The sequence below is a fragment of the Megalops cyprinoides genome, chromosome 13, assembly GCF_013368585.1.
Source record: "Megalops cyprinoides isolate fMegCyp1 chromosome 13, fMegCyp1.pri, whole genome shotgun sequence".
NCBI classification, from domain to species: domain Eukaryota; kingdom Metazoa; phylum Chordata; class Actinopteri; order Elopiformes; family Megalopidae; genus Megalops; species Megalops cyprinoides.
This window is the reverse complement of record NC_050595.1, coordinates 10,962,136-10,976,452: the sequence shown is the minus strand read 5'-3', so window position 1 is coordinate 10,976,452 and position 14,317 is coordinate 10,962,136. Positions and strand designations below refer to the sequence as shown.

At 39.8% G+C, this 14,317-nt stretch overlaps 2 protein-coding genes across 3 annotated transcripts; both read right to left on the bottom strand.

Annotated features, from left to right (window-relative positions):
* Positions 1 to 2,218: 2,218 nt before the first annotated feature.
* LOC118787869 (troponin I, fast skeletal muscle-like) lies at positions 2,219 to 6,646 on the bottom strand. The gene is made up of 7 exons (XM_036543602.1): positions 6,556 to 6,646; positions 4,154 to 4,186; positions 3,703 to 3,739; positions 3,405 to 3,533; positions 3,141 to 3,230; positions 2,867 to 3,043; positions 2,219 to 2,737 (listed from the first exon to the last, which is right to left on the bottom strand). The coding sequence occupies exons 2-7, from the start codon at positions 4,159 to 4,161 to the stop codon at positions 2,648 to 2,650; spliced, it is 531 nt and encodes a 176-aa protein (XP_036399495.1). The 5' UTR covers positions 4,162 to 4,186; positions 6,556 to 6,646; the 3' UTR covers positions 2,219 to 2,647.
* A 1,226-nt stretch (positions 6,647 to 7,872) lies between these two features.
* Positions 7,873 to 13,250, bottom strand: LOC118787870 (troponin I, fast skeletal muscle-like). 2 transcript variants are annotated; one of them, XM_036543604.1, is made up of 7 exons: positions 13,204 to 13,250; positions 11,606 to 11,634; positions 10,007 to 10,043; positions 9,211 to 9,339; positions 8,848 to 8,937; positions 8,577 to 8,753; positions 7,873 to 8,193 (listed from the first exon to the last, which is right to left on the bottom strand). In XM_036543604.1, the coding sequence occupies exons 2-7, from the start codon at positions 11,611 to 11,613 to the stop codon at positions 8,104 to 8,106; spliced, it is 531 nt and encodes a 176-aa protein (XP_036399497.1). In that variant the 5' UTR covers positions 11,614 to 11,634; positions 13,204 to 13,250; the 3' UTR covers positions 7,873 to 8,103. The 2 variants fall into 2 exon arrangements, with proteins under 2 accessions (XP_036399497.1, XP_036399496.1); XM_036543603.1 differs by having other exon boundaries at positions 13,200 to 13,247.
* Positions 13,251 to 14,317: the final 1,067 nt, after the last annotated feature.

Sequence of the window (14,317 nt, the reverse complement as noted above, 5' to 3'; positions counted from 1 at the left end):
AAGAGAAACCATTACTGGCACTCACAGTTACATTGCTATGCTTTTAGAACATTTCCATTGGTCATTTTTTCATACAAGATTAGTTGGCTTGTCATCAGAATTTTTATTTTATCTGATCTGTCAACCTGGAACAATTTGAAACAGTTTTCATAAAACATAGGGAAACTGATATTAATATTACACATCTAGGTAAACATTCCAATGGAAAATATTCCATTCACTTCTAGCTTACACGTAATCCTACAAAAGATTTACCTCCTTGTATGTGGCGAACAATGTCTCCATCTGGCTGGAGATGTGCAAAGTTCACTTTTAAAAATCAGCTCTGTTTGCAGGAGATTGCCGGTTCCATGGCATGGTGCCAGGCCTGTTCCGCCATCATTAGTTACATAAGCAAAATGTCAAACATTGCCTGGCCACGCCCTGGCTACAGTGCTATGTTGCCAACCGCATCTTGAGCGACCTGCATTCAACTATACCTCATCTACAGCTGGCTACAAGTGAAAACACATTTTTTAGCGTAGCCATATCTATGTGCTCCTTGACATGTGTTAGTCAAAGCAAGGGATTTAATAATGAAAAATCACCCAAAGCAGATTGAGAGTGATCAGTTTAAAGGCAGGTTCTTCCTCTCGCCCGTAGGCCTGTATCTAAAAATTTGAAAACAATCAATGAACTAACGGCTGCTGTTATGTACATTAGTAAATCTCTTGCTGTGAAGTTCTCATTGGGTCTACTGTTTGATAACTGATACAGATCTGTGGTAAATCAACAGCCAAAGCAAAACTGAAATGATTTATCGTGAAATGTCATCAGTATGGCTGTACCTTTTACTGCTAGGCTCCTTTTTGAGTGTGGCCCAGGAGCAGAGGACTTTGTTTATGTGTTCTTTCCTTACTCCAAGGTTCATACTGCCAGCCATCTCATGATCTCAAATATCTCTTAATCAGTCAAGTGTTTCTATTTACACAGCAAAATAAACACCGCTGAGCTCCGAGACAAGATACCCTGTCCTAGGTGACAAAGATAAAGCGCAAATGCATCTCATTAACCTTCTGGAGTTAATCTCAATTAACCTCATGCTTTGGCAAATGGAAAGAGCGTTAAAAATAAGTGTAAAGGTCGAATGTTCAAGTGGGCAGCTTACCTTCCAAATACAGGGACAGCTGAGTTTTCAGCACCTGGATGCGGCTAAGTGAAGACTCAGGTCGTTGGTATCACCATACACAACAGTTATTGTCATGACATCACAAAGCACAAGACTTACTTTGAGCACTTGAGAAAATCTAAAGGTTTGGATTTTGACTGTCGTTGACACAAATGGAAACAATATTATTTCTCATGGAAAAATGACACGCAAAATAGCAAAAGGAACAGGATCTGAGGACAAAGCCCAATCTTAAGCTATATTTCTCTAGAACAGATAGTAAGCAAATTCTGTGTGTCACTATTGTGAACAAGAAGCCATTCATCTATATGCAAAGTATACAAATGGGGCAGGCAAAGGGGAAATTATGTATGTCAATAAAGAGAAAGTGAAGAAGCCAAAGTACTTAACATGTATTGACCTGCCTGAGGCATATGTTTTCAAAGACTAATACCAGACAGTATAAATAGCTTCTCACTGCTTACAGCTCTGAGGCCTAAATGATAGAGGCATCTGGGACCCATTCAGCGTGTCCTTCTTTGAGAGTGTGTTTCAGTAAACATATAAAGTCATTAAAATTGAAAGATGATGGTTTAGGCATGTGTTCATAAGAAAGATAAGAAAAATCTTTAGACTATTATCCTTTGAAAATGAAGGTTGTGTGATATGGCTTTGCTCAGACTGTCCTGATCAACAACTGAGTATTACTTTGATGAGCTGAAATGCAGAATGCACTTGATAACATAGCATTCTATGAGCGGGTGTACATTGATAACACCAACCTGTCAACCTCACGTTATGGTTTATTGTCATTGATAAGGATCAGACTAAGTTGCAAATACAAGTTGGTGAGTTGGTGACAGTGGACTATGCCCATATGATGAAGCACAGGTGAAGGTCATGAATCCTTAAGGCCCTGATACATCTGGGTGTCCTCTCCCTGGTTGCATTTAAAAAGTGCATGGTTTGACTCAGTTTTGAATGAATTATATCATGAATAAACAGTATATGTGTATATGTCAAAAATAAGTCAAAAACAGTAAAGTCAATACAGAAAAGGCTTGAAAACTGTAAGTTGCACTAATTTAATTTATTTACATGTGACATTTCATGCTAGTACTGGAAATATTTCTCAGCAAAATGCATTATTGATTGCAATATATCCTTAAATTGGGGGAAGAATCTTTTTGGCAAATGCCATAGTTGTGGATATGTGTCTACAGTGGTAAGAGGCAGGGGAACTGCGAACACCAGCTGGTTACACCTGCCTACCTCAGACTCTCCCATTGTTCTGTCCCCTACTGCCAAAGGTTGACCAAGTACTGAGGTATATGACATTTTAATGATAAAGGGAGTCAAAACAGAGAAGAATGTGTGTCTGGCATGGATACCCACTGGAAAACCATGAAGTTTGTTGAGTTCCAATAGAGCCTGAGAGCATAGTGTGGCCTAACTGAAATCTACTGCAAAACCAATGACAACCCACTGAGTACCACCCATTTAGGCCTCTGCCTCAAACATCTTCTTCCTGCCGTCCATGCCAGCCTTGTCCTCGATGTTCTTACGCCAGTCACCGACCGCTTCCTTCTCCTGTGAGGAAAGAGTGTGGGAGAATAGGGGTGAAAAGAGAAAACTGTCAGCATATGAGAGATTTGAAGCGTGTGCACTGTCAACAGTCAGGTATCTGTCTCTGCTGCCTCCACAGAGCTCTTCACCCACCTCCTCTTTCACCTCCTTCTTCACTTGTTTTAGGTTGGCTCTCAGATCCAAGTTCACCTTGTGCTTGGAGCCCAGCAGAGCCTGCAGCATGGCGTCAGCAGACATACGCACTTTCCTCAGCGCTGGCTTCTTGAACTTGCCCTTCAGGTCCTGGACTTTAATCTTCAGATCCTCAATCTGGGCAACAGTGGAGGAAGACACAACAAAGTATCAGTGCCGGATTTACTTCTACACAAAGGAGAATACAAACTGAAGGGCTTGGAAGGCCTCAGACCTCTTTGTCGCACTTGGTGGCTTTGGCTGCCATGTCGTATCTCTCCTCATCAACGACATCAATCTTCTGATGAAGCTTTTTGCACAAATCCTTATGAGAGGTATCCAGGGGGAAAAAAAAAAACGGTAAATAATGAAGTCAACTTCATATTGATTTGTGAATTTCTCATTAGTCATACCTTCTGTTTAAATCTCAGAATTAGACATTCTTAGTCGGATTCTCAGTTGGATAAACAACTGATGGGTTGATAGGTTGCTATCATACCTGCAGTTCCTGCAAACTCCCAGGCATGTCCAGTGGGGGGCAGTTTTCCGCCATGTACTTCTTCCTCTCTTCTACCCTCTCAGCTTCTTCGGCTTCAAGCAAACCCTTGGCAATCTGGAGCATCAAGCTCTGAGAAACAGCAGGTGTGCGTACAGTGTTACAAGTTTGGCTAAATCAGGGAAAGGAAAGGCTGCTTGTACAGATATGTTCTGCAAATTGACTTCTACATTAACAAAGACAAATTTTGATTTTTAATATATTATGTACATTATGTACATTTGTGCTGAAATCTTTGTACCTTCAGATGTTGCCTACGGCTCGATGTCATCTTTTTCCTTGGGGGGGGGGGGGGGGGGGGGGGGTTGACAGATTATGAGAAGGAATATCCATAAGAAAATCAATGACATAAAACAAGGATGAAAAATAACACTCTGACTGTATCATAGTGGCTTTGGACCATGATAAATGCCAAGATAAATGTGGTTGATCCACTTTTTAGTGGATGTGTTGCCCTCTAGTGGTAAAACAACAGTACTGTCATGACTGTGGGGGAGCTTCTAAGTGTGAAAGACAGTCAGTGTGATGAGCAGTACTGTTGGCAGGGCTGGAAGGTGCATCCTCAGACTAATAATTACTGTGAGGTAGTTCAGTTCTTAGAATCACAGCTCACAGGTAAGCCATAGAGAAAGAACTGGGTCTTTATCACCATTTCTACTTTGATCATGGAAAAAAGCAAATGGCACACTTACTCAGACATCTTGGCCCTTGGTTTTTCTCACACCCTGTGAAAAAAAATGTAGTTACACTCTGTAATTCCTACTGTAATTCTTACTGGTACTTTTACTTTGGTACATGTACATTAAGTCATGCATATTTTGGAGAATTTTGGAGGTCTATATTTACACCTTTGCAGAGGCTGTCACCGTATTTAGTCTTTTCCATTATTTAAAGGTTTATTTATGTCATAGGATAATAGTGGAAATTGTCCATCTCAGGTAACACATTTCACATTTCCACACAGAAACTTTGAGCCAGCAAAGCATTTCTAAATGCAGGCAGGGTGTGCCATGCCAGCTGTCTTCTGTCACTCTGTTACGGTGTGTGTATTTTTTTCTGTGGGATGTCGTTAACGCCTGAAACCGTGACAGCTGATACCCATCCTGAAATGCAGGAAAACATCCTTGAAATGAGCAGTATATTGCTTCTCAGAGACGTTTTGACAGGCATTCCTCTGCAAAAGCTCTTTATGTCAAAAGGTCTGCATAGTTTATTATTAACACCAACACCAATTCATTTAATGCAAGTGCACTTGGTCAAGTGCGAAATACCCTACTGGGTCAGGCAGAAAGTGTGGCCAGTGCATCACACACATTTTGTTCCATGTCAAAAATGTCTGGCTAATGTATGCAATATGAGGCCATGCGTGATCATACATAAATATAAGGGTATGATTTTGCATGAAGCAAGGGGCAATGTGTGGGGCAAGAATATTGTCTGTATGGTATTTTACAGTTAAGGAGCCATGAATGAACAGACATTGATCTCCATCTGTACTGTACTGCAGCCTATACCATCACACCTCCACCTCCCAGCTGGTCCACACACTCAATGCAACATGGATGATACCTCTCCCAGCACCTGCATTTCACTCTCCATCTGCTGTCATGCCAGAGCAGGTAGACCCACAAGTCATCAGTGTTCATAACATTGCGCTGGTTTACATTCAACCATTTTCTGTCAGGATAACTTATACAGTTATACAGTACCAAGAAATCCTGTGAAGTAAGTTCAGATGCCTTTATAATGGGTTTAGTGCATGGGAGCTTATCTGGCTACAGCAATGTCCAGGTGTCTCAGAGACACTTTGGGATCCATGTAGAAACTGACCCTGGTGATGCCTCAGTGAGATATATCTTACCCTTTGGTGTGATTGGGTTGCCCTGCCCCTATCATATGTTTAACCCATCTGAATGTATCTGGACTGCAGACATAATATTGGTGACAGTGGACAGAAAAGTCAACCCATCATTGTTTTTAGACAGTGTTACTTGCCCCTGCAGTATAATGTTATGCTTGAATACCTGAAAAATAACATTGTTCATACATATTCTGGGAGCAGGACAATAGACATTTACATAGTACTCCACACTTCATAAATGTTTGTGTTGTTATAATTTACAACAGTACACCTACTTTTGGAGATAACATGTTTATATTGCTAATGTTGCTTAATACAATGTTATTTTTTGGGCAACCAAAGAGATAACCTTTGCGTGCACAAACATCAAACCAAATGTATTTCCTCCTTCTCTTCAAAGGAAAATATTTAGCACATCTGTATAATGGAACTCTCTTTTTTTCTCTCTTTTTCCACATGCACACAATTACCTGTGTCTGCTCTAAGTCGATTTTCATAAATTCAATTTCTTCACTGGTTGCCAGCCTAGCCTATGTCCTGATTGTGGCAATTTTGCAGTTTTGCCTTGCGTTGGTTGGTTTTTGCATTTCCGTACGCTGCCAATTTGGTTTAAAACACCCAAAATGAAGACAAGTGAACCCCCTCCTGAATGGCAGGCAAACATTCCTGAAATGGCTGTAATTGGTGCCTCATAAACACCTATCTAGTTTCAAGTTTCAGAAATACCTTGCACATCACCATATTTTGGCACTTATTATCACAGTGTTGTGCAACTATGAGGTCTGGAATTTGAAATCTCACTGGTTTCATCATTTTTTTAATCATTATTTGTGTCACAGAAAAAGTAATCTATGGATTCAATCAACATTTTCCGTTAACCCTTGACTCACAAATAAATGCAAATTTCCTCGCTGTGTGTCAATCAAAGAGCGAACTGGTACCATTATTTAAATCTGTATGTCTGGTCTTTCGACTGAATCAAGAGCCTTAAGATGCTAGGACAGACAGGGTCAATAACATGCTACTACAAACTCCCTGCTGTCCAAATACTCAGAATCACTGCCACAAGCTTTTACAAGCTAATACCAACAATGAGGTCAATCAATGTGCCCTTATCCTGCTGATGTGAGTAGGTCCTGGTCAGAGAGGTACTGTTAAACCACAATTCCCCGTGATGCCAGTACAAAGTGGCAACATCACAGGGGAGGCTGAAAGGAACAAAGAGGGTCTCACCTATGAATGAAGAAGGAGATCAAGTCAGATTTGGCGAAGAGATGAGAATAGTAGCTATGCCGGGGGCAGATGATATTCCCAGACGGCTTATATTGCATTCTCCACCGCCTTGGTGAGATCCCACTTCTCTCGTTATGGAAACTGAGTTCTCCCCAGACCAATAGGCTGGCAAGCTCCCGAAATACCCTCTAGCTCCTTACTACTGTTTCAGAATTAACCTCTCCTTCGATATGTCCTAGCGGGCCCTCTTTCAAAATCATCAGTGGGCATAATAGAAAATGGCCAATTACTCATCAGATCATTTTGAGTTATTTTGTCAGTAGAACTAGTGCAATTATTTCAGACTGTTTTTAGGTATACCCTACTGTTTCAAAATGGTTAAGGATAATTGTTTGAGCAAACTCTGTTCACTGTTGAACCAGACGTTTCTACACATCTGATAGCGTAGTAAATCTTCTTGAAATGAGCTCATCGTTTTTCAGAAATTCAGCACAATTTAATATGTCTGGATTGAAAAGACAACTAGCACCACACCGTGGCTCAGTGTAGCAAAAACAAGTTCTGGAATATTAAAACAGCCAATCATTATCACTTGATGCAATTAAAAAATTGATTATATAAATCTGTTCAACTAAGCAATATGATCAAAATGGACATGGGTTTGTGCTTCCTTTTTTATACTGTAATTCTACTCTCTGTTTCCACTGTAATGTCCAGGGAAAGACTCAGAGTCTTCAGGAAGGGCCTCAATGTTAACCTGTAGATATGAATGGACACCATCTCCTAGGTGTGGAGTAGGAAGAGATGCCTTGACAGTGGCACCTGTGGTCAAACATACTGTACTGTAAATTTGTCCTAACTGCCTATCATATTGGGTACCTGCTCACCAGGTGATCTGCTTAAGTGGGAGAATGCTTATCGAAGCTACAAAGTGTCATCTACCACTTGACCTGTACAGCAGTGACCAGTCACCAGATGATTTTTGACCATTTGAAACTCATTCATCACAGCAATACCATGGCAATATTCATTAATGCTTAATGCGTAAATAAGTCAAAAACATTGCACGTAATATTTCAGCATGTTGCCAACCACGTTGTCCATTTCATAAACAAAGGCAAATGGTTTAGCGAGCACATAGGCCTGAATAATTGGAATCCAGCCACCACATGGATGGTGAAGCACATACAGAACAATGACATGTAGACTTAGGAGTTCCCATCAAAACATTTATTCATTGAAATTTGTTTGGCATTGTAATATTTGTCTCAGTCTAATACGTTTTTGTTTTCTTTTTTTTTTTATTTGGTATATGCAATAACTGCATACCTCCAAGATAGTAAGAGGCAAGTAAGTTGTCGATCCATAACTGCTACAGATGTGCGCATTAGGCTTTCCCACTACACTGTACCTCAATAAATATGACCATGTGCAAAAACAACAACAGAATAATCATGAAGACAAAGAGAGTGCGAATGGTGAACGAAGTGTGGCCTATTTCCAAAACCTACTGAAAAACAAATGTCAGCCCCAGCAAATACAACCCATTTAGGCCTCTGCCTCAAACATCTTCTTCCTGCCGTCCATGCCAGCCTTGTCCTCGATGTTCTTACGCCAGTCACCGACCGCTTCCTTCTCCTGTGAGGAAAGAGTGCAGCAGTGGAGAGGTCAGGAGAGAAAACTGTTGGTGTCAAGCAATGTGGCAGGGGGTGGCGGTGTAGCATAAATGTAAGGAGCAGGGCTCATAATCGAAAGGTTGCTGGTTCGATTCCCCGCTGGGGCGCTGTTCCTGTACTCTTGGGCAAGGTACTTAACCCACAATTGCCTCAGTAAATATCCCGCTGTATCAACGGCTCAAATTAAGTTGCAACCTGTGTAAGTTGCTCTGACTAAGAGCGTCTGCTAAATGTCAGTAATGTAAAATGTAAGGAAACATGATGCACGTGCAGAGTCAGGTATCTGCCACCTCTGTAGAGCTCTTCTGTGCTGTAACATTCCATCAGGGCGAGGAGAGCACCCACCTCCTCTTTCACCTCCTTCTTCACTTGTTTCAGGTTGGCTCTCAGATCCATGGACACCTTGTGCTTGGAGCCCAGCAGAGCCTGCAGCATAGCGTCAGCAGACATACGCACTTTCCTCAGCGCTGGCTTCTTGAACTTGCCCTTCAGGTCAATCACTTTAATCTTCAGTTCATCAATCTGGGAGCAGTTGATAAAAGAGATTCAGCGACCTAGTAAGACCTTCTTCCACAAAAGAAATAAGAGATGGAATGATAGGGCAGACAGACTCTACCTCCTTGTTGCACTTGGTAACTTTGGCAGCCATGTCGTATCTCTCCTCATCAACAACATCAATCTTCTGATGAAGCTTTTTGCATAGATCCTGTGAATATTCAGAAAACATTCAGAAAAAATTTAATCAGTGAATAAGACTGTGCATTATGAATGCGCTGTGTCTTTTCCATTTGTTATATCAGAACAAGGGGCCAATATACGGAACCTAAAATGATTACATTCTATTACTAGTCATGATCATATCATAATTATATACAGTATAAAGATTTTCTGCAAATGGTAAAGGCTGGCAGTCTGGATGAATAAAAGCTGCGGATCCACTGAAAATGAGCACAGGTGTGTTGACTGGTTGATGTCGAACCTGCAGCTCCTGCATGCTGTCGGGCAGGCTGAGTGGGGGGCAGTTCTCCTCCATGTACTTCTTTTTCTCCTGCTCTGCCTCAGCTGCCTCTGCCTCCAGCATGCTCTGGGCGATCGAAAGCATCAAGCTCTGGGGAAAAAAAAGGAGCAGGTGCATATGCTGTTACCATGCAGACCCAGGCAAGACCTTTATCAATCAAGGCAATAATGACAAGGGGTTTTTCTCACAGAAATATTCATTAATTTGGTCAAGGTATCTATCTATCTATCTATCTATCTATCTATCTATCTATCTATCTGTCTATCCATCTATCTATCTATCTGTACATGTATGTGTATGTATAGAAAGGATAAAGATAAGTACATGAATATTATTGATGTCTGGAAACAAAGCCTGCCACGTAAACTCTCCTCAGTGGAATATGTTATGCTCTACTCTGAATGAGCTGAATGTTTACTTCAGATTATTTACAAACAATATACTAACACTGTTTCATAAATTCATAATGTATATCTTCAGTGATTACACTATCCTGTAGAGGGCAGTAGTGAGCCAGAGCTGAACTCAGCAGGCCTGGGCTGTTATGCAGGATTATCCTGGACAGGATGCCTGTCCTCTACAGGGTACACACAAGGGACACTATAACCCCAATCAACCTCGACTCTATGGACCGTGGGAGAAAACCCAATGTGGAAACATGGATGGCATGCAAACTCAGCACAGACAGAGCCACAATGGCCCTGACCCTGGACCTGTGAAGAGGAACAACAGAGGTATCGAAATGTTGCAGCTTTACCTTCAGATGATGCTTTCGGCTCGATGTCAACTTTTTTCTGTTGAGGAAGGGGGAAAACATTGGTTTAGGAAGACTGGAATGGGACCTCATGGGGCACAATTTAAAATTTCTATCATGATCCCAAAATCAGGGTAAGTGTACACTATGAACAATAAGATATTTTCACTTGCTGTTTTCACTTGTGCACTCCTTAGTTATTTAGCCAGGTATACTATACTGAGCTGTAAAACTACTGTCACCATACAATTTTGGAATTAAGGACAGTTACCAAAGGATTTCAAGAGGCTCACTTGCAGATGCTTTAATATTAGAAATTGGATTCCTAGGTGGTGAGTGTGATCTAAACTACTTTAATACAAGAGTGTGACAACATTTCAGAATGGCAAACCCAGTATTTACTGACTTCCATTCCATTCTCATTTCATTAGGTTCTACTGAGGTTTGACTGATTTTACATATTTAAACAATATTGGCTAACAAGAAGATAAAAATATGAACAAATTAGGAATACGAGTAGGCCTTGAGGTTTATTGATTAAGAATGATATGTTGTTCAAATGGTGCTAGAATAATTGAAAAACTTGAAGTTAAATTGGGATTGCTACATCAAAATTATTCAATGAGGCAGATATTGGAAAAACAACATCTTTGTCTTTATACAAGCACACAAACCACTCTGAAAGCTCATTTTCTTTTATTTCAGAAGAATTTGCATCAGGTTAAACGCAGAAATGTCAAAAAGGTAATTATTCAGTTCAGTTATTCAGCTCAATCAAAATGAATTAACTGAGGGCTCATCTTAAATGAAAAAGCAGAATGTGTAATAGGTATCCAGGGCCAGGTTTCTGAAAAACTGGGCTAGGCTGTCTTCCATGATGGAAGGAATCAAAAGAAGATCCCCCCAGCCATCTGCTTGGTATTTCAAAGGTCTTGTTGGCGTTTTTATGGACCCGACCGCCTGATCTGTAATTGTAGACACTGGCTGGTGTTCCAGCTGGTAATTCAATCTGTACCATTTTTTTGTTATGATTTTGAAATGCGTTTGACATTAAACGATTAGCCTACATTCTGTTTTGTAAGTTAATAGTCATTAATTTAATAATAGCTGTTCAATAAACACAGTGTGACATGGTGAAATTTAGAGTTTTGAGAGAAATGAACTAGGCTGTGTAGTGGAAATAGGTCAAAGTTTACAACCCTGTATTTAATTGTAGGCACAGTTGATATTTTTGGATTTAAAAGGTTGCAACCCCTCAACACAATCCCTGTCTCACACATCCACATTCACTCATGGCTCTACCCACTTAAAAAAACTGCTTTGCTTTTTAGAAGTCCTGGTCATTTTAAGAGGAGAGAAGAATGCACTGTGAATATGTATGCGCAAGCCTATGTTTGTATATGTGTATGTGTATATTTGTACACTGTGAAGATTAATCACATGAAACTTCAATGTGAAAATGTGAAACTCTTCCTTGCTCCAGTCAGTTTCTGGACTCAAGATTGCAACTGTAGTTTCATTGTGGAAAGTGACTGGTAGCACTGAACCTGAGAGGGGAAAAAATAATGTGTACAAATAAGTGAAAATGTAACAGACACTTACTCAGACATCTTGCCGGTTTGTTCAACACCCTGTCAAAAGAAACAACAGCAGTCAGTAAAGATATCACTTGTGCTGTTTTTCTCCACTGGAAAAAAATCACATGCACAACAGCATGCCATATCTAAATCATAGGAAAGCTGAACCCCTATACCAATTCTAGAACAATTGCACTATAGAACATGTCATTGGAACATTTAAGATTGGACACTTTTAAATGTCCGTTATGTGCTTTTGAATGAGAAGTGTTTTCCACATCTTGAGAGGAAACATTATCCTGAGAACAAGAGGTGTTTCTATATTTAGGATGTGTAGGCCGCAGCTGTCTTGAATCAGTCCTATGGTCTATGTTCCTCCCTAGGTGGCCCAAACACCCGAAACAGACGCAATTTAATGGTTCTGCCTTTTAGAACAACTTTATTTGAGGATCCTTGCCCTTAATTTTATATCTATGTGAACAACTAGTGTGCCATGATCAAAACTTGACATGAAAATGTTTTTTTTTCTTTTTTACATTTACGTTTACGTTTATTTACATTTGAGGTAAAGTATTAACAATAATTCCACAGTTTAAAAGTTAAAAAGTAATGTTTTACACAGCAAAAACTGACAAATACCTAAACTTGCCTTAACTGCAACAAATGAAAACAGTAATTACAAGTTGGTGCCATTAAGCAATTGTGTTAATGATAATTTCAAATACCAAATAAAGTTAAGTTAATGTTCTTGTTAAGTTTCCACACACTTCAAAATCTACTACTGCAATCATTTTAATGCTATATGATTACTTTCTAACTCATTCTGACATTTTGACATTTTGTCAGTTGTAACATTTAATCAATCTACCATCTTACTTATGATGACTTCTTTTCTCTTTTGGTCATTGGGTTAAAGTAGAGTCACTATTCACAGTTTATCCTAAACGATAAGGCAACAACAGTATATGTAAAAACCATGTCATGAATTTCACTCATTGAAAACTACACTGTTTCTCAAAATAACAGCCATTTCTATTCATATTCCCCAGTCTTTGGGCACTACCTATTATAAAAGCAGAGATTCTTCCTCAGTAACGTTTATCAGGTTGTAAAATGAACTATGTACATATCATATGATGAAGACTGGTACACCTGGACTAGAATCAATGATTCCAATGTTACAATGTTTCTAATTTTACATTAAGAATTATCAAACACATTGCATAGGGCACTGAGATTTTATTTTGATGGATCTCAAAGAATTTTACTTTTCCATTTGTCTTTGCCTGTTTTTCTTACAACTGTCCATATTTCCAAACTCATAGCCTTTCCTCATATACGGCGCACAGAAGAATGTGGCACACATTTTGAGGTCTTACTGAATAACAGGAACCAAGGCAGATAACAGAGCTGGATCCTGGCTTTGATTCAAGCTCGGCATCACAGGACTGCAGTAACTGGAAGCAAATGACTCAAGGCTCAGTTTTCTGTTTAGTGACAGACTGGAGGAGGCGCGCTAAGCCAGCAGCCCCAGAGATGTGACACCTAGATAAGCGTGTTAAGAGCTGGCAGAGATGCAGTATCACAACACAGGCTGAATGAAACAGAGAGGTGCTCACCTACTTTGCAAGAGGAGGAAAGCGGTGCAGGCGAGGTGGAGGTTAGACTGGTTAGGCACAGCTCGCCGAAATGTTTAGGTGTATATATGACCGGCCTTCTGTTGTGGCTCCAGACATTTCTCTCTTTAAGGAAGAAACTCCGTAGTTCAAAGGTCTCCTAAATTCCTGGCATGCCTTCTTCCTTCCAGCCCCCTCAATTATAAATAACTCTTTAGGACAATAAATAACCCTTCAAGGAGTCTTCAAGGCCCATAAAATGATAATTGTTCATTATGGACTCTATTATCCAATAAGTTTTGTTTCTTTTATTAATTTGTTGGTTTTTTGGTTATAAAACTGATGCCATATGAGGTTTACTTCATAAAACAGACATAGGAGAAAACGGAATTGTACTTAAGTGCAACAAAAGTATCCAAATTATTTTTGTTCAATCTGACCAGAGTTCACTCACAGACACAGAAATGTCTATGTCTAAGTATGTGCATTTGGTTTACATCTGAAACACAGACATTGACACACATCGTATTTCTTCTTTTTGAGATCAATGGCTAAAAATCATTATGGATTGGAGGGCTGAAATAGATCCATGACATGGATGGGGGATGAGGGGACTTGTTTGACGGTTGGGTTTTTTATAGAGAGTCAGGATTTATGATTGGGGAGTATTACTTGCTCAGACCTTTCTGAAAGGGATGTTATAAGGGAAGAGGGTTGATAAATAGTGTCAGCACACATTTCAGAAAATGTGTCTAGTTAGTCTTTTAGTAAAGGTTCAGACATTTTTGGAAAGGGGAATATCAGAGCAGTGAATGTGACAATGGAGAGGACAAAATGGAAGTTAGAGTGTAATGACTGTTGGGATTGCATTCTAAATACAGACACTTCGTCTCTCTTTTTTATCACATATATGCTAATAATTGCATAGGGATTTTATTAAGCACTAGGAATAAGATCAGGCTGTGTGGACTGGCATTTTAGTATATACTGTCTACTTTTTAGAAGACAATTAAATATCCACTAAAATTCCTTCAAGCCAAGGTTTCATTTCCCACTCAATCTTTGTAACCAAAGATTAAAAAATGCTTACCTCCAAAGGACCATAGAGAGAAACTTGCTTC

Excerpts from the sequence above, each read along its gene's own strand:
- LOC118787870 (XM_036543604.1), bottom strand. Across the intron at positions 8,938-9,210 it reads ACAGCATGCAGGAGCTGCAG|GATCTATGCAAAAAGCTTCA; the intron begins GTTCGACATCAA and ends GAATATTCACAG. Across the intron at positions 8,754-8,847 it reads TTACCAAGTGCAACAAGGAG|ATTGATGAACTGAAGATTAA; the intron begins GTAGAGTCTGTC and ends AACTGCTCCCAG.
- LOC118787869 (XM_036543602.1), bottom strand. Across the intron at positions 3,534-3,702 it reads GCCGTAGGCAACATCTGAAG|AGCTTGATGCTCCAGATTGC; the intron begins GTACAAAGATTT and ends GCTGTTTCTCAG. Across the intron at positions 3,044-3,140 it reads CCACCAAGTGCGACAAAGAG|ATTGAGGATCTGAAGATTAA; the intron begins GTCTGAGGCCTT and ends ACTGTTGCCCAG.